Source organism: Tachypleus tridentatus, chromosome 10 (genome assembly GCF_004210375.1).
Source record: "Tachypleus tridentatus isolate NWPU-2018 chromosome 10, ASM421037v1, whole genome shotgun sequence".
Taxonomy (NCBI): Eukaryota; Metazoa; Arthropoda; class Merostomata; order Xiphosura; family Limulidae; genus Tachypleus; species Tachypleus tridentatus.
The window spans coordinates 154,292,390-154,313,225 of record NC_134834.1 but is presented as its reverse complement, the minus strand read 5'-3'; the positions used below and the strand labels follow the sequence as shown (position 1 = coordinate 154,313,225).

General features: G+C 30.2%; 1 protein-coding gene across 10 annotated transcripts in view; it reads right to left on the bottom strand.

The window, feature by feature from the left end:
* Positions 1-2,415: 2,415 nt before the first annotated feature.
* LOC143230676 (uncharacterized) overlaps positions 2,416-20,836 on the bottom strand; it is an 88,741-nt gene continuing 70,320 nt past the window's right edge. For 4 of the 10 annotated variants that reach the window (XM_076464630.1, XM_076464633.1, XM_076464632.1 and 1 more), the window contains 9 exons: positions 19,645-19,717; positions 19,107-19,180; positions 18,027-18,086; positions 10,140-10,260; positions 7,123-7,215; positions 6,093-6,144; positions 4,406-4,555; positions 4,057-4,144; positions 2,416-3,304 (listed from right to left, as the gene is read on the bottom strand). In XM_076464630.1, coding sequence (XP_076320745.1) covers positions 3,242-3,304; positions 4,057-4,144; positions 4,406-4,555; positions 6,093-6,144; positions 7,123-7,215; positions 10,140-10,260; positions 18,027-18,086; positions 19,107-19,180; positions 19,645-19,717 — 774 coding nt within the window. In that variant the 3' untranslated portion in view covers positions 2,416-3,241. Of the gene's footprint in view, positions 3,305-4,056; positions 4,145-4,405; positions 4,556-6,092; positions 6,145-7,122; positions 7,268-10,139; positions 10,261-12,779; positions 12,895-18,026; positions 18,087-19,106; positions 19,181-19,644; positions 19,718-20,836 lie in introns of those variants that run through there. The other 6 variants (XM_076464634.1, XR_013016592.1, XM_076464635.1 and 3 more) reach the window with 6 other exon arrangements.

The window sequence follows — 20,836 nt, the reverse complement described above, 5'->3', positions numbered from 1 at the left end:
TATACTGTTCATAATAATGAAGCAGAAGTCATGAAAAAACTTGTTAATGAACTTGTTTCAAGATTTGGTATGCCCTTGAAAGTTCACTTAGATCAGGGATGGAACTTTGAATTAGACTTGTTTATGGAACTGTGTAACATCATTGGGATAAAAAAAAGACCAAGACATCTGTGTTTCATTTATCATCTGATGGTGCAGTAGAGAGACAAATGCACATGTGGATGAAAATAAGAAAATGTGGGATCTTGATCTTTCACTATTAGTGATAAGTTATCATAGAACAGTAAATTAAGCTAAGGCAACAATCCGTCATCATTGATATTTAGAAAAGTGCCATTGGAACTTAAGTACTCTCATCCAGAGAACAGCCTCTCAAACGTGTTACACATAATATGTAGAGTGCTTAAGAAAACTATTAATGTTATCCATGATTTTAACCATGAAAAACTTAAATCAGCTGGTAATAAAATGGAAAATTGCTATGATATTAACCCTTATAAGACTGAATTCCACTGAGATGATATGGTCTGATTGTACAATCTCCACTGTAAGAAATGACAAACTCCAAAGTTAAGCAGGTGCTTCTATGGGCCACACGTTGTAATGAAGAGAATTATGTAGTTTACATTGTCAATAAAAAATAGGCAATCCAAGATAAAGGTAATCAATGGTGAACGTCTCTTAAAGTACACTGGTTAGAGACTGGCCAGCTGAGTAACCTAGAAAGGAATTTGTCAGTGGAAACTGAATCTGCTAAGGAGTCCAGGGTTACTGCCAAGACCATTTTTAGAAGATTAATGAGAATAGAGCTGCCAATGGTTTAATTTTACAACCTATCTGGGAAGAACTCCTCCAGTAGAGGACTGCTAATTGATGACAAGAGACCATCCAATCTGTATGCCATAGCCCTGAACAGGTAAAATTAAGACAAAGATTGGGTGAATGAACAGTTTAGTATGCTATTTTATCATAATATTAAAATTCTTTAGGTACTTCATAATCCAGAAGGGGAAACAATGCTGTTAGCTATATTTTTAGTTATTAGCTATAAGGCATACAAAGTTAAGATCTACTAAATTCAACCAAGGTCTATATAATCATAAATATATATAAACAGTTAGTAGTGAGTTGTTCTGTTTTCAGTTGGTAATGTGCCAATCATTCAGTGAAGTAAACAAACTGAACATAGTTATCACATATGTTCAGTTACTCGATCAAATATACAAGTAGTTTATCTGTACATTAGTCATAGTACCATTAGTGTGTTATTTTCATTAAAACAAATAAAACTGGGTACAATCCCATAAGTTAGGGAGCAAATACAGTACTTTGTTATCATTATCTGGACTGAACTTGGCCTTATTTTTACCAAATAATTTGAAAAAACTAGCCCATTAAAAAAACAATATTAGAACAGATCAACAGAAGGGTATTGACAAGAATTTGCAGTTATAACAGACTGACAGAAAATATTAACAGAGTGAGTTAAGTATTGACAAAATTTAACAATTTAAATGGTTTAGTTGCAGGGGTTAACATCTTGCACAGTTTGATGGCCAAGTATTGGCAATAATTAACAATTTAAATAGTTTGATAAACAAGTATTGATGACATAAACAGACTTATGGTAATTTAAACGGGTAGAAGAATGTTTTTAAAAAACAAAATAATAGGAATGGGCTCACTAAAAAATGAGGAAACAATGAAGGAATGGGTATGGTGTAATAATATTTACTCTGTACAACCTCACAGGAAGTGCATCCAACTGCCAGCCCATGCCTACTTCAGTTATTCCTTCTATCCTATACATAATTAGCCAGGTGGACTAAACTTACCAAGCATACTTATGCTTATTATACAGTGACTAAAGGTTTCTGTACTGCCTCCAATACATGTACTGTAAACCCTGTTTATACATAAGAAAAATTAGATATTTGTGAGGACCCATAACTTGTTTTATCTTCTTTATAACATGTCTCTTTTGCAATTGCATGAGAAGGCAACAGAATTTCGTACATTAGATATATAGAAAGATAAAATACATAAGTAAAAATTCTAAGAGGTGTCCAGGAACATTTTCAGTATGATTTATCAGCTATAATAAATAAATATTCTGAAACCTGTTTAATTTTGAGTCAACTTCAAAGGAGACCCAGTTCAATCTGCACTTTGATCAAGATGCATTACTGGGTTATACCAGTTTTGAAGAATTCCACTCATGATCAGTAACTCTGAACACAAGTTAACAATAGAAAGAGATAAGCTGGACCTCTGTCATACTGAAAAGTATCAAACTTTTCAAATATTGCTTACTAGTTATCACTGCAAGTTAGTATATTCCACATAAAGTTAAACTAGTTAAGATACTTTAATTTAAAATATTCTTTGCAAAAAACTCCAATGAAAACAAATATGAAAGGTCAAGAACTTTAATTTCCATCACAAGTTATACTTCATAACAACACTGTTGATAAATATTTTATTACTATTATACCAGACTTTTAATTATAGCTTTTCAATAAGTCACACAAGAATTTCTGCTAAAACAAATGAACACAACTCATTAGAAGAGAAATACAGAGAAGAGTTTTAAATTGGTACTTGGCTAAATTAAAATAAACCCAAACTAACATTCCATAAAAAGCATGACAAAAATGAATTTGTTTACCTTATTGTTATACAACCATATAAGCCACTAAAAACGTTTAAAATGAGTGAAAATCAATTCAATGTTTTGATAAAGCATTAATATGGAAAATTAAATTTCCTTTAGAAAACCAACATGGTTATTGTTGGTTTGTCTTCCATATTAATGCAGCAATGTTATAAAGCTTATAATCTTCAAGTTTACTGCTCTTCAAGGTAAAACTGGCAGTATGAGACCAATTCAGGTAGTACATTTGTTTATTATTTCATTTAGTGAAGTTCATTGGCAATAAAATGATTCAAATTATCAGTTTAAAGAGACTATAATAATAACACATATTTAAAAACAGCATTAAATTCTCTTCCAGATTTTCAGAAAATACATAACAAATGGAATGGAAAAGCTGCCAATAAAGATCAAGAGATCTTTGATAAATTTTAAATTCAAAATAAATATGGATGTTGGAATGGCTCAATCTATTAAACACTAATAACGTATAACATTTCACAAAGACTAATAATTTAGAGTAGGATTCTGAACATCTGCAGAAAAACTCTCACACTTTTTCCAAGATATCTTATATACCACAGGAGTTTAATTTTGAGTATCAGAACTTGTTTCTTTCAGAATCATTCCTTTCTTAGCAAGTTTGGCTTTCTAGAAGAAAGAAAAAAGATGACAAATTTTTACTTTCTTAATAACATTTTTTTGTTGTTGAAATGTTCATACTTCACAAAATTCAAACACAGGTAGTACATGACTTTTCATATAATAAAAAATGTTTTTGCATTGAACATCAATATTTTATAACTTAATCAGTTAAGATACAAAGTACATGAGCTACATAGTGAATTTGACAAATTACAGTGTTCAGTAAAGGTACAAAATATGCAAACCACCTAGAAAACTTGACAAATCATAATGTTGATTAATTAAGATACATAATAAATAAGAAACCTAATAAATGTAACAAATCCTAATGTTGATCATTTAAAATGCAAAATAAATAATTCACATTGTGAATTTCACAAATAGTATTGATCAAGTAACATACAAAATGCACAAGCCAGCTTAGCGAGTTTCAGAAGTTCCACTCTTGATCAATTTAAATAGAAGATACAGAAGCTAGCTAGTGAACATGAGAAACTTACAGAATTGATTGATTAATGCAGAAAGTAGATAACATTTCAAAATAATGCATGTAGTTAACTTGTTGAATCCTATGGTATTCATCAATCAAGACAGAGAATGTAGATCTTTTAAAGATGTTACCCAGTGAACTTGAAAAATCATAGTGTTGGTTAATTAAAGATGTATGTGTTTTAAACACAAGCTATGCAATGAACTTGGAAATTCTAGTGTTCACAATTTAAGATACAAAGAAAAAATATGTTTTAAACACTACTAACCAAACCAGTTGGAGAATGTTTCATTTTGTTTACTTTAGCTTTTCTTTCTTCTTTCATTTCTTTTACTTTTTGTCTTGCCTGTTTCAGTCTGGTGAAAAGAAAGAAGGTTAAATCTTTTGTCTACTCAATTTGATTATTACTGCAAGTTTTCAAAATAGAACTGAAGTAATCATATTTCAAATACAGATGCTATTCTGTTTTATGTTAAGCTTCTTTACATTGAATAACATAATCTAATAATTACCAGAAAAAGCAAAGACAAAAATTTGAATAATATACATTTGTCTGCAACTATCTGCTGAAAGGTACATGGGATCACTTGCTCTTGTGAACATGAAAATTCACTCACTCTAGTTTCGCTTTATGCTGCATTTCTTTCTTCCAGATGTCTTTAAAGTCTCCAGTGAATGGAACCCATGGCTGAAAGAATTCTTTTGGCCATTCTGCAGAATTTTTTGATTTTGGTTGCCATTTAAAGAAGTTCTTCAACTCTGTGAATCTTCAGAGAAATCAAAATACATCATCAAATTACAAAGTATTATAATAAAAATAAGTAACTCAATTTATAGCCTCAACTGTACTTAATGCACATAGTTAAACATGCAGGAAAAAAAAAGAAAATAATTACAGAGTTCAGGGATAGGCATCCATAATTTTGAACTATTAACTAAACAGAGGGTATCCAGCCACTAAAACTAAGTGCCACAAGGACTTCGTATAGCTCTTTTAAAGTGAATACTGTTATTGATTATCACTTTTATATTCTACCCACAGCTGAAATTAGAAGGCATATTTAACTGCATTAAGACTTGAACCCTGGATCCCTCACTCCACTAATGAAAAGGCCAGGTCTAGCTCAACACTCAAAGAATTTATACACACAAGTTATTTGGTCTTTCAAAACCTGAATGTTGAAATAATTATACTAAAACAAAGTTATGCAGATAAATTTTAATGTTCACATAACTGAACTAACTTTTGAGCTGTATCAGAGAGATACACCAAATAACAAGAGATTTGCTGAAGATATTGATTAAGGGGTAATACCAAATCTCTTACTAATTGAATTGATGTAAAATGAAGTAACAAGACAGGACAGAAGGTTTAATATGATATGCACAACTTTAAGACATTAAATACAACGACTGTGTGTATATTTGATTTAGTAATCTGTAGCTGTATATGGATACCTTTTCTGGTTTAGTTCCAGATTAGACTTACTCAAACAATATTCTAGATTACACTCACCATATGTAACATTCCTTATCATGTTGAAAACATTGAATTTACCCATGATAAACAGTGCAACCAACCTGACTGGTCATTGTCATTACAACACAGGTAGGACCATAACACCTCTAGATATCATCTCAATAACCATTGAAGGAAAATTTTTGTTGTCTTTCAAAACTTGTAGTGCATACTAAAGTGATTTACACACATTTTGAAAAAAAAGGTTTACAAGAAAATGACCTTCACACTCCAGATATGTAAAAAAAAGAATATGTTTTATTTTAACCAAAGGTTTGCCTTTGTGGCTTCCTCAATATATTTGTTATTGATGACAGTCTTGGTTTGCATTTATTTATTTTGTTACTACAGTGTTAATATGCCCAATTGTTTGATATTAGAATATCCATTAAATTATAATTTGACTTCATTGACATACATCTTGCACTTGAGATTAAATGATAAATGTATATTTATAAACAAAGTTTATACATAATATTTAAATAATAAAACTGTAAATTCTGAAGTTTGTAACCAGCTATAGAAGACAATGAATATCTCCTCATCAACAGATAACATTAGCAAATTTTATTTTCAATTAAAGATGTGACATATTAAAATAATCATGTTAAACAACACAGTATCTTAACAGTTTAAATGCTGCAGAGCCTTGATAATTTGAAATACTGTAGTACCACAATCATAAAGTGACAAAATGTAATGTGCAGTATTACAATAATCATTGTAGTGTGCAACCTTAATAACTACACTAAATATTGCTGTACGTATCTACATTAATCACCTACTTTGTTTTACAATCTTCTAGGTTCTCCTCTTGCTCTTGGTGATCTTTATATGCTAACATAAAATACCAAAATGTTTGTAAGAACTCATATTTGCTCCATAAATATGAATGCACTTCATTGTCATTATTAGAATATAATTTAAATAAAGCTGTGAAACAAATTAAAATAAAAATTAAAAAGTTAAAGTAAGAAGTATCTTAAAATAGAAAAATACAAAAAATTAATTTACCTGCACTTCAGTTAATAAAACATCTAACTTCACTGTATTTAAATATACATATTAATGTATAAAATTATATTAATTCAATGAAAAAGATAAAAAGCATCAACCTTACTTAAGACTTTTTATTTTTGTTCTCAGTGACTGAAAATAAAAATATTAATATTCCTCTTATCGTCTTTTAAACATTTTAATTAATTGTGTTGTTTAGAGACAGAACAGTTAATTTAGACTAATTTGCTTAGTTTTTACAAATATATATATATATATATATCAGTTGTTGATGATGGGTTTAGTTTGTATTTAATTTATTTATTTTGTTATGACAGTGTCAAGCTATGATTAGCAGGCTTAATGACCACTTTTATACATCAAAGGTGTAACCTTCTCTTTATTACACTGGAAACTTAGTGTCAAAAATTGAATACTTAATCATAATAAGTAAAGAAATAAACTAAACATTAATAAGTAAACAACATTAAAAATTGTAGTAGATGTTGACTGGTTGCCACCTTGTAGTCATTGATTCAAAATTAGGGATGGTGCCATGCAATTTGGACAGTGCACCAAGAAACATGCTCTAAAAGGACTCCATAATTGGACGGAGGACAGCCTGTGCCCTGGCCTCATGAAAACAGTCTCCTCTAGCTCATAACCATAATAACAGTTTTTACAACACAAGACCAAATCTTTATGTTCAGACAATAATGTGCATATGCAGAAAAAATAAACCTGCAGAGTTAATCTGACAAAAAATGAACAAATTACCTGTTTAAGATTAAGGAGTCAAATATCCAACATAACTTTTACCTTTTTTCAAAAATTCACTCATGCGGACTTTGAAAGGTTGTTGTTGTTCTTCACTAGAAGAGTCTAAAACCTTCTGCATCTTTTGTTCACAGCCTAGTTTTTATATGAAAAGTGCTTACAAAAGGAAGTTTGCATGCATCTGAAACTTTTTTAAAAACAAACACATACATGTAAACCTGTTTTTTTCTTTATATCAGCAGTTTTAATCTAGTTCTTAAGGAAACTTTTTTTACTTACAAAATGTATCTAATAGTAACAATGGTAATGAGGGTGATAACAATTCTAAGAATGCATGAGTAAAACCAAGTAAGAATACATAATATGTGAAATACACAACCTTTGTCATATCCAGTGCCGACAAGCCCTTTTACCCAATATTTGAGATTACCAGACTGAGACACAACAGTCACAGTTGTGACTGAGATGCTATTTATATTAACAGTTTAATGATTATAATTGATATGGTTGGAACTATAATACAAAATAAATAGTCATAATTATCAATTTTATTTAATAGTACTTAACCTTTTTGCTACAGGCCACAGGTCATGTTTGTTGACGTACAAAATTTTATTGAAGCATTATTTTAAGAATTTATGTCAATAAGTTTGGAATCAAATTCTATATTTTAATTCAAACCTTTATATTATATATGAGTTAATTTCTTAATTTAAAAGTAAATATTAAAAGAAAATGCCTAAATGTAGATTTTAATGAGTCATGTAATGTTGAATGCAGCACTGTTAAAATTAGATAATTGTGACATCAAAATACTATAAACTAGAAACTCAAATTAGCAAAATTGGCAAGCTAAAATGTAAAATAAGAACCTCACATCTTTTTATTTTGCTGAGATATGGCTTATGAACTGAATCAAACACACCTCTTTCTAGTTTTGGAAATGGCCCCTTATATACTCTTCCAACATTATATGACACAAAAAATAACTGATCGACAGTTTAAAATGTCCCTCTAATGGTTTTCTTAGTCATTTTAATCTAGTTAATATGTTCTTTTCAAGAAAGAAGGTTGTGTCTTTAGCCTGCTTGAAATTTCATACTTTTTTCAAACCTAAATACAGCTTAGTTACTAAGCTTAATAAATTATAGTGGAATTCTGTGTTATTAATATAGTTATTTATGATTTTTAAATTATTTAACTGTACATATAAAACCTAAACAAATAATTGTTTGATATTCTCCATGTATGAAATTTTAAAAGGCTTAGTAGCCTATGATCATTAGCAACCAATTTCAATGGTCATAGCAAGAAGAGATAATTGTTTGCTTTACTTCTTGATGTATTGTTTTATATTTTAAGAAAAATAAATTTAATAATTTATTTCTCAACAGTAAATCTATACACATATATAATGTATAGTAATTGAAAAATGACTATATTACAAAATACTAGTCCACTAAGACACAGCCAAGACAGAGAAGACTAAAGGTCAGTTTTATATTATTGGATACATATCATTACATAACTCGTGTCAATTCAAGTCATGTAATGTTAGCGAGGCATGACTTGGAGATCAATATAATAAAAAAAAATATATATACATAAATAAATATATAGTGTTATGGGACTTAAGCTACTCAGACTAAACATTTGTATTTTCGTGTTTTAATATGTAGTTATTTTATCATGAAAACACCATAATTTATATTTCCTAATTTTTATAATGGTTACAAGGTTGGTCAAGTGACAGATCCCACATAGTTAGGGTACAGAAAATAACATAATACCTTATTGAAACTAATTGTCTGGAATGTATTTAGGAGGTTTTAGAGATTATGCAAATAATATTTGAGAATTTTGAGATGAAGAATACTTTTTTTTAATTATAATATAAAATCATTTTGCACTCAGACTAGTTACAAAGCAGACTTGATATTTTCATAAACAAATCTTTAGTAAATATATTTTATTAAAAAAATTTGATTTTTTGTGTACAACAAATATCAAATTTTGTGAAGATGCACATGTTGTATCAAAAATTATAGCACAAATACTTAATGTGGGCAAATATGTAAACTAACTCATCTATATTATACTGAACGTGTTGGAAAAAGATTAACAATGATAATGAAGGAGATAAGAACAACACAATAACATGACCTTATGTAATAGTAATTAATAGTTATAAATTGTTAAATGTGATAGCATATAACAACAAAACAACATGGCCTTATAACAATAAATCTTCTTTTATGTAGGTTCTATGAACTTCAAGTAATCATCAAAAAGATAAAGACAGTCTGTGTTCTTGTTGTTTATAGACTGATTCTCAATAAGTTCAGCTAGATACTGTAAATAGACAAATATAGTTAAAACCATGTAGGTGATGAAAACTAAATAATTGGTTGAAATATCACTAAGTCTTTTTTATATTTTTATTTAAAAAAGGATGATGTTTTGAGTTAGCACTCTTCATCAGATCTGACAAAGAGTATTTGCTCAAAATGTCATCCTTCTTTAAATAACAATGAAAGAGACTTAGTACTTGTTCAACCTATTACTTAATTTACTTTAAATAAACAAGTTCATTACTGGCATTCTGATTTTTGTTACTGTGTATATAGATTTTCTTGGGAAATGCATTACTAATTATTGTGTCATCAAATAATTTTTATAAAGTCATAAACCATAAATCCTTGGGAAAAGAAAATCAACACAAAAAAAACACCTCAGATATTTTCAACAATGAAAAGGTTCTGTAAGCACTGAAGTCCTGAATAAATTCATTGAGCTTGTATTTTTGGGTTCAAGCAAACAATTCTAGTCACAAAAGCATTTGGAAAATGACCAGCCAATTCTTCTTTTTCATATAACTTTAAACACTTACTAGCAGCTAACTTCTGCTTTATGCATATATTACTGAACAATTTTACAGTAGCAAAATTTAAAAGCAATCAAGTCAAGAATTCAGCTGTAATGTTGACTATACAATTTGGCTAAAAGGCATGAATTTTAACTGGTTTATTACAATTAATCCAAATATTATTATAACCAACTTGATATCTGGGTTTTCAATTTCTGAATATCTGATGACAAGTCCTCAAAGTTGACATTTCCAGCCCTTTCAACATCACTGGGTTCAGGAAGAGGAAATGTGGCTTTGTCAGCTCCTACATCCTAAACACACAAAATTATTAGAAAATATTAACTGTAATATTAAATGTGTTATCAAACAAAAGTCCCAAATTATAAAAATACAATTTATAAATCTAGAGAATAAAATTTTTGAATTTAACCAAAGGAATACTTAAGCAATTATTTTATTTAGAGAAAAGTTTTAAAAAATTACTGAGGCCCTGAAATGATCACATAATTCTTATGGAAGATGAAAAATATACTCTTCAAAAAAAGAAACACAAAAGGCAAAATTTGAGACATATTGTTAACAAGTTTATTCCAGGTAGTTCTGTATGACATGTGTGAAACTTTACACATTCACTGCTGAACATCCAAAGTCTGCAAAGGCGAAGTCCACGTTCACTAGTTGAAGTTTAATGTCACTCAACATCAATAACGAGTATGTCCCCCATGAGCATCAATAACTGCTTGGCATCTCCTGCCCATGGAAGCGATGAGATGACAAATCACATCCTGTGGAATGGCTGTCCACTCAGCCTGCAAAGTTGCTAAAAGCTGAGGTAGAGTCTGTGGTTGAGGTTGTCGCCGTCACAGATGTCGGTCCAACTTGTCTCAAAGATGTTCGATGGGGTTTAAATCTGGTGATCTGGAGGGCCAGAGAAGAATGTTGATGTTGTGGTGTCTCAAGAAGACAGTGGTGAGTCGAGCTATGTGAGGACAGGCATTGTCATGTTGAAAAACGTTGTTGACGTTCACCATGATGGTTTGCACATGGGGCCTAAGAATCTCGTCGACGGTTGTGTACGGTCTGATTGGAAATCCTACACAGCCCTGGTATGGTTGAGGCAGTAGACGTCGCAGTGGAGGTCTTATCCCGAAGGTGACGTAACTGGATGTAGTGATCTTGTGCGGGCGTGGTCACACGAGGTCTGCCAGATCATGGACGGTCACAAGTTGATCCATGTTGTTGGTGACGATTCCATAGCCTTGTGATGGTGCTTGGGTGGACAATCACAGCTCTGGCAACATCTGATCGAGATTCGCCTGCTTCCAAGTAACCAATGGAGTTGTTGCGTTGTGCTTCAGTCAGTCTTGGCGTAACTGTATTGCATGTCAGTGGCTTAACACTGAGCTATGGAAACCCCTAACTTTTATAGGGATTTTGCACATGTTGCACTTGCAGAACATGCAGATCTCTCAAACAAATTTATTGGACATGAATGTGTTTTGGCGAAAAATCCGATGTTTTCCCCCGTTTTCAAAGTGCACAACTTTTATTGTCATTTTTGTCTGACAATCAGTGCCTTAACACGTGTAACATCACATACACTGAGCTTGTAACGTTATTACATATATTTCTCTTTAAAATAACAAAAATATCCCTTTTGCATTTCTTTTTTTGAAGAGTATATAATTTTCAAATACTACAAAGTTTCTATTAAATATTTATTAATTAAAGTATAGCCTGATAAATAGGTAGCAGTCTGTCATTCTTATACTTTAATTATCACATAAAATGAAGAGTGATTTATCAAAGTTTTAAATAATCAATCTGTCTCCAGATTAATAAAACTGCAAGAATAATACTTTCTACACCTCCAAATTAATTCCCATTTCTTTATCATGTTCAGAAACAGCAAACTGACAGATTTGTTGAAGTATTTCAAGACTACACATGTACTTTTAGGTTTCAAAACTACTTACACATAAAATATGTTTGTTGTCAGACTAACACTGCTACACACAATGTACAAAAACACACTGTCAGATTTTCACAAATACAACATAAGGATGCATGCTGACAGATTTGCAAAAACTAATACATAAAGTACATATAGTCAGACTTGCACAACTATATGCATAAAGTAAGTGCATGTTGACATACTTGCACAGCCACACATACAATGTAAGTATACATTGATTTGATTTAGAGCAGACAGGCCTCTGGTGATTCCATCTGGGAGCAGGAAAAGTAAAGAAAGTACAGATAACATTTAGTTGAATAGGTGGTAAATGCCTATTGTATAAACACAAGTATAGAGAACAAAGTTTCAAAAATCATCTGCCTTTTGGGATATAATCCAATGCCTAAACAAGAGAGCAGAAAACATTTGCAATATGACATTTATTGAAATCACTTCTTAATGATGAGGAACCCATTGAAATAAAAATGTAGGTCAAAACGTTGTTTTCTGCTTATCAATGCCAAAAGGCTTATGAAAAGCATAATAAACAGTACAAACCTATAAAACAAATCAAAATTCAGCTATTACAGAATACATAATGCCAAGTGAATACAGCATACACTGGGAAACAACTAGAATTATCACACAAACAAATTTTAGAAGACAAAAAAAAAGAATCCTTTTACTTCAACACAACAAACCTTTCACTTCACAGTTTCCAGATTAGAGGTAAGTAGCCTTTGGCTACTATTGGTTGACTCTACAGGAAGTCTCTATACCAGTAAAAAACAAGGATAAACCAATTAATCTTAACATTCTCTCCACAACCTACCAGAATACTACAAAAACTGAAGACACCTTACACCCACTGACCTGAAGACAAAAGATGGAAGATTTTTGAAACATCATCTTCTATACTTGTGTTTCTACAACAGGCAGTTGCCATCCATTCAAGTAAGTTTCATCACAAATACTCTGCTTAAACAATCTATCAAATAAAGTATGGACAGCTTATTAATAATTTTTATTTTGCTTCAAACTCTTAACTGAAATCTCCAAGTCCCAAAAGAAAAATAGGCAATTATCAATACCTTAGTTAATCACAACCATAATAATTTTTTGGAATTCATGACCCACCTGTGATTTTAAACTGCAAAGATTTGTCTCTCACTAAGAGAGTGTTGGAACACCATGTAAAACAATCCTAAGTAAGCATTACAATCATCTAGGTTAGTATCTTCAGTAAAAGGTACACTGTTATGGCCATTTCAGAAGCCTATAATGAAATCCCATTCTCAAAACATCTATGAATAAAGGATATGACAATTTAAGCTGATAACTGATCTAAATATTACACTCTTAGAATTGTTTTCACAAGTTTAAGTTGAAATCCTATTTCCAGACCAAGTACAAGGGGAATGGCAACTGAGGCTGGTCGCTAACTATCATAATTATACTCCTACAAGTTTATGATGAAATCCTGTTCCCACATTTAGTAGATGTAGATATTATGAAAATTTGGGATGGTATATGCTCTAAAGATTATGTTGTTGGGAATACTTTTTACAAACTTATAATAAAATTCTTTTTCCACACCAAGTGGCTGTGACAATGTAGCCTGTTATCTTCTCATATAAGACTCCAAGCATTTTTCATGTTTATAATGAAATTCTGATTGCACATGAAGAATAAACTGAAGTTATGACAATCTGTGACAGTATATACTCAACATATTACATTACGGCTATGTTTCACAGTTTGTCATGAAATGTTGTTCCAACAAGTTTAAGTAGAAGCTATGACAATCTGGGTAGTTATCACTTCTTGATGATGGGGAATCCACTTGAAATAAAAATGTAGGTCAAAACGTTGTCCTCTGCTTACCAGTAAAAGTGTTAATACCCATATTAGCCTTTCTGAGATACATGGGTAGTTATCAGTTCTAACAATTACATTCTTACATTTATCTTTTACAAGTTTATGATGAAATACAGTTTCCATGCAAATAACAAAAAGATTTTATGATTTTATTTTCTGGCCTGATTACTATTTTAAAGACTACACTCCTATAAGTTTATGACAAAATCCTTTTCTGTCGCCAAGTGCAAATAGAAATTACGACAATCAGGAATTGTATTTGCTCCAAAAATTAGTGTGTTAGGGATATGTTTGACATGTTTGTAATAAAATTATTTTTCTACAGTAAGTATAAATACAGGCTACAACGATGTGGAACTAGTGTTTGTTGTACAGATAGGTTTATTTTTTACATCTATGATGAAATCCTGTTTACATACATAAAACAAGCAAAGGTTATGACAAGTTTGGATATTACCTGCTCTACAGATTACCCTGTTAAGGCTATGTTTCAAAAGTTTGTGATGAAATCCTATTTCAACAAGTAAAAAGTATATATTATACAGTATGACTTTGTGTATACTCCAGAGATTACACTCTGAGAACTATATTTCAGAAGTTTAGTGGCAGTGGGTGGTGATGACTAGCTGCCTTCCCTCTAGTCTTACACTGCAAAATTAGGGATGGCTAGCACAGATAGCCCTCGAGTAGCTTTGAGAAATTCCAAAAAACAAAACAAACAACAGAAGTTTAAGGTGAAATCCTGTTCTCAGATTAAGTAAAAGCAAATACTAGTGACAATCTAGGGTGGTATTTGCTCAAACAATTACTGTATTAGGGCTATGTTTCAGAAGTTTATGATAAAATCTTGTTCCCACAACAAATATGCTTGGAGAACTCGAGAATCTGGGTTGGTATCTGATCTACGCTATATTCTGTTGAGGCTATATTTTGCACATTTATGGTAAATGTTGTTCTAATACCAAGTAAAACTGAAGGTTATGATAATTTCCACAGGTAAATGCTCCAAAGATAATACTTCCAGGGCTACATTTCACAAGTTTAGAAAATACTATGTGAAATACAAGTAGAGGCTATGACAATGGAATCTGGTGTCTAATTTAAACATTAAACTCTGAAGGTTATACTTAACATATTTATGAATAAATCCAGTGACAACAACAACGAAAAGTAGAGGCGATAACAGCCTACCTTGATATCTAAAGATTAATTTGTTAGGGTTATGTGTCACAACTATATGGCATGCCTATTACAGGCAGAAGTTATGACAATTTTATACAGGTATCTAGATGAAAGAGTATTATTTTGAGGTTATATTTCATAAGTTAAAGATAAAATTATGTTTCCACATTAAAAACAAGTAAAAAAAAGTTTACACTCTAAACATTCTGTTAACCTTCATGCTACAGGCTCAGACAATATGACCAACCTTGTAACCCTAAAGTAACAATCATAATTTCTGCACTATAACTTTTAATGTTTAAAATATCTTTACTAAATTTCGCAATTTTCAATAAACATTACAAGTCTTTTTAAACAAAAGATGTGATGGTTTAATTAAATATTCTTGCTAAAAATTTGTCCATGAACATTTGAAATCAAGAGTGTTGACTGCTCTGAGTTCAAATTGATTTTCTTGTTAAGATTTAGAATTCTTTTCTTCATCTAAAAACTGTCAAATTTCACTTGTATAATCTCTAAAATCTCATAAATAAATAAATATCAAATGTATTTTTCCAGTAACACTCTATACTTTACCCATTATTTTTTCTACCCTTACTCAAAACATTTATTTGATTGATCTTGTAACTACTATAAAAAATAAATAAATGTAAATTACTTTTTCTTTCTCAAATGAGTGCAAATTGTATTATGAAACATCAGCTGTTTAACCTTGTTTATCCTGTATAACTTAATGCTTATGAAAGTATACATCTGTTTATACTTATTGTTTTATTGCCCTATGAACCATGCCTAACTAATAATCCTGCCAAGTTGTAAGTCACCTTGCAAAAGCACGTCTCACATTATAGTATTATAAGACATTACAGAAGTGGCTTGTGACCATACCTCATGAAATATTTTTTCATTATCTTACCTAATTCAATCTTATTTAACCCAATAAGTTTCTAATTTTTGTATATTTTAATAAGTACAGTATATACATGAAAAACAAATATATTGCATACCAGTGACCTCATTTTCTTAGCTCCTGGTTGTTAATGCTATTTAAGCCTAATTTGTATACTAACAGAACTAGTACAATAAATGCTTTTTTATTTATTTAATCCTTTAGCTATTGCCTCAGTGCATTACACCAATCATATAACTCCAAAGTGATCATAGATTCTATACTATAACTTATAAAATGTTTTGTATATATTCATGAATGTTTAAGCTTTTAGTAAAAAATACAAGTCTTTGGTGGACAAAAAAAACAAAAATTTTGTCCATGAATACATGGAATCAAAGTGTTAATTGCTCTGAGTGAAAAGTGACTTTCACATAATTAAAATTTTATACTTTTCTTCATCTGAAAATTATTAAATTTCATTAGCATAATAATAAAGTCTCTCAAATAAATATCAAGCATTCTTTTGTTTTTTACTAAAACTTCATATTTCATCTGTTATTTTCACTTCTCTCAACTGTATCTATTCATTCACCTTAGCTGAACTTGTAACTACCATAAAGCAAATTCAAAATAATAGTAGTACTGTTTTATCCTTTTTAGAATAATAAGCATTTTTTAAAATATCTTCTTTAGAATTAGCCCTTTCAGAATGGGTTTGAAGTTCATGTCATCATGTTTGTTCATTTACATTCAAAATTTTATGAATTTATGTTTATAAGTTTGGAATCACATTCTATATTATAATTTAAACTTTAATATTATATATGAATTAATTTCTTAATTTAAAAGTAAATATCAAAGGAACACACCTAAATGTAGATTTCAATGAGTCATAGGGTACACTGAATGCAGCACTGGTTAAAATTAGATATTTATGTTGTCAAATTACTAAATCCAGAGTTTTGTAGGAATTAGGAACTCATCAATGTTGACAAGCTAGAATATAAAATAAGAACCTTGTATCTTTTTATTTTGCTGAGATATGGCTTATGTACTGAATCAAACACAGTGGCCCTCTTCACCTCTTTCCAATTTTAGAAATGGTCCCTTATATACCCTTCCTACAGTATATGACATGAAAATAATGGATCACAGTTTAGAATGTCCCTCTAATGGTTTCCTCAGACATTGTAATCTGTGAAAAAGCTAACAGAATTCTTTCAAAAAAAAGATTTCAAGAAAGTAGGTTGTGGCTCTACTCTGCTTGAAATTTCATACTTTTTTTAAACCTAAATACAGCTTAGTTACTAAGCTTAATAAATTAGTCGAATTCTGTGTTATCAGTATAATTATTTATGATTTTTATTATTTAGTTGTATATATAAAACCTTAAAAAAATTGTTTGATGTCCTCCATGTGTGAAATTTTAAAAGGTTTAGCAAAAATTGTAACTTGAAGAAATAACTGTTTGCTTTATTTTTTTATTTATTATTCTATATTTTAAGAAAAATAAGTTTCATAACTTATTTATAAATAGTAATAATTTATATACATATATAATGTAAAATAATTTAAATGTTGCTGTACAATACAAAATCCTAGTCCACTAAAACACAGCCAAGACTGGGTTAGTTTTAAGTTGTTGGAAATAGTAACATGAGTGCATGTGAATTATGTCAGTGCAAGTTATGTAATGTTTACTAGATACAAGTAGAAAGTCAATATCATAAAAAATAACGAATGTATAAATGGTATGAGACTTAAGCTACGTAGACTAAACATTTGTATTTTTATGTTGTAATATGTAGTCATTCTAGCATGAAAAAACATAACTTATATTTAGTTCCTACTTTTTTATGATGGTTAAGAGGTCAGTCAGTTGACAGACCTCACATACAGCACAGAAAAAACCATAAAATGTTTTTTGTTAAGTGAAGGCAATACATCACTAACAACTACATAACTCTCATATTTTCAAAGTGCTTAATCCTGTTGTTCTAGTGTGTTTTCTGTGCAATAGACATTCAGGAAATACAATATTACAGAAAACCAATTGTTTTCAATATTTCTATTAAGGTTATCAGTTCTAAAACTATCACACAAGACACATAATATATAACATTATGCAATGTTACTATATTCAACAATATATATATATATTACATTACCTTTTGATATTTGTGGACATATACACGGACTATATAATGGAGAAGGGTCATGGAGTTGTCCTAGAGAGAAGGACATAGTATCAACTACTTGGGTATTTCTTATTCATTTTGCATCTAAAAGGTTGAGTATATTACATTAAAATTATTTTTAAATATTCAAAATTGTAAGTTATGAGAAAACTACAGCCAATATAAAGTCACAGTAGAATAACAAGTCTCAAAAATACTTTTTTGCATTTAAAAGGTAGTGTGAAGGCACCGCAAATATTCATAAGAACATGTTCAGATATGGGAATTAGAATTTCCAGAATGAGAATTTCCCTTATATTTAATTATAAATATACCATACCAATCTCATACCAATCCAGAAGATCCCTGAACTAAGATGTACCTCAGCTGTGATAAGCTGTTAAAATCAGAAGCAAAAGCCATTTAGGTGACCCCTACCACAGTACACAAAATAATGAAAAGGATCTACATCTGGAAAAGTTACACAAGTAATGTGTACACTAGTTGCTTTCACAATATATCTGATCAGCTGCTGCATATCTCAAGCATCTGAAGTATGAAATGGGCATTCTGTCTATTCCATGAGAATATACAGGTCAAGTTGCCAGAAACTATAGATTTCTGTGCAATTGGACTGTTGAAAAAGTTCATGAAAAACCATTCTCCTCGTATAATAGCCAGATAATTGAAAACAACATGGAGGAGCAATGTGCTTCAGACATGAAAGACTTACAATGGAGTCTTTTACAATGAAAACTATGCAGTACTATAAAATAATAATGCTGTTAAGGTTATTAATATTAAGCTCCATTTTGTTTGAATGATCTGTTATCTTTAATAACGCATGAGAATAATTTTCTCAACTTCAGGCAAAATTCATCAAATGTTGTTAAATAATAGTTCTTAGACTATTTATTAATGTAATACACAATAAGTATGTTTAATATGGCTATTCTATCATTTTAATTAGGTATAATTCATTTTAATTTTGGTTCGATGTGTTTACTATGTTGAATCATAGTAAACAACTACTTTTTTCAAAAAATAACATTTAAATTTTAAATTTCATACCTTACTTTTAACATCTCTTAATTTTGAAAGTATTTCCATCCCAAATCCATCTGCTTGGCCACGTGCTCTGTTTCCTATATGAATAATACAGAAAATATATATAAATTATTTTAATGCACCTCTTTTACAAAACATGATACCACTGTTTTAATATATGTTATTTATATCAACAAAAATAGTTTCATCACTTTTATGGAAAGGTATTAGTAACAGCTTGTTAATAAAAATTAAATTTGTTTTCAACTGGCTGGCATTGTTACTTGTATTTTAATTTTCTGCCAGCAACCTGACAACAATGAAACAATTATTTTCCACATAGTATGAACACAACTAAGGAACTAAAAGAGGGTAACTAAGTTATTGTGTTAAATAATGTTATAACTGTTGTAACTTTGCTTTAATAGTATATGCTTTGAATTAATATTTTTATTTCACAGTATAATCTAAACTGAATTGTTAAACATTTCTTTCAAGGAAGTATTAGACAAATAAAATTGCATTTTTAAATATTCTTGTATTTTTCACTTTAAAAACTCACCTCCATTCATGTAATTCCCCAAGGTAAGTATTATGGAAAAAACTTGTTTAATTCGAGGACTAGTGATCAGCAACTGGAAAGAGGAAGAAAGATGCTTTATAAAATAGAAGCTTATATGTACTTCTGTAAAGTAACTTAAAGTATTGAATTTAAATATTTCAATATGTATTTTAATTATTTATAGCATTAGAAATATTTAATACAGAATACTAAATCTTCTAAATAACAGAAAATCACACTGGCCAAATGTGACAGGCATAACTAATGGAGTTTTACATGTCACAGTTTTGTTTCAAATCTTAGTAATTTTACTAAGTGGTCTCAACCTGGTATGTTCTTTGTTTCAGAGCAGAAAACACCACTAACAGCAAGGGTACCCAACTGATGATATAATTCAGAGTGGAAATAAAAACTTTTCATACTGTGCTTGTCATCCCTATTTAACACCATTTATTATTAAATGCAATTTCATGTTTTTAGCACCTCTTCCTTTGTTGCATAATTACCACCTAGAATTATTTATATAGCATAAAGCAGTGTCCTGAACAAGGTTTTTTTCATCAGGTTGACAGCTACATGACACTTTACATTTGTTTTTGTTCTCAAAAAGAGGTTTATTTCATTCTTTACTTTTTCCTTCTTTTTTTTTAAAGAATTTCACTCCAAATAAAGTTACACCAGCTTCAGCTCTGAGCTTCATTACCATTTCTCCAGTAATAAATTCTGTTCCAATTTCTTATCTGGTGCAACTTTATACATTAAAAATGAACACAATGTCTGGATGAGGATTCAGTGGTTTGGTTTACAATAGAATAGCCTCAAACTGTTCCTTCCCAGAAATTTGTGACTGATTCAGCTGCTTCTGTTGTATAATACAAAAATGACAACACTCCTGAAAAATGACTTCTACAAAAAAAATTGCAAAAGTTATTAAAAAAAAAGAAAATTATACATTTGGTCTTACTTCATCATCTAAGTTTAAGACTTAAGTAAAGTCATGGGAGAAATTCTGCCAGCACTCACCAATATTGAGTGCTGAAACTTATTTTTCAAGGCAGTACTGGTACTTATTTGAGCTGCTTTGTCATTTTTTATGTTTACACGTAGATTTGTTTTGTCTTTTTCAAAAATGGGTCCACTTCACCCAGTTGAGTACCCCTACTTTTTTTGAAAATTTCACCACTGAGTAAAG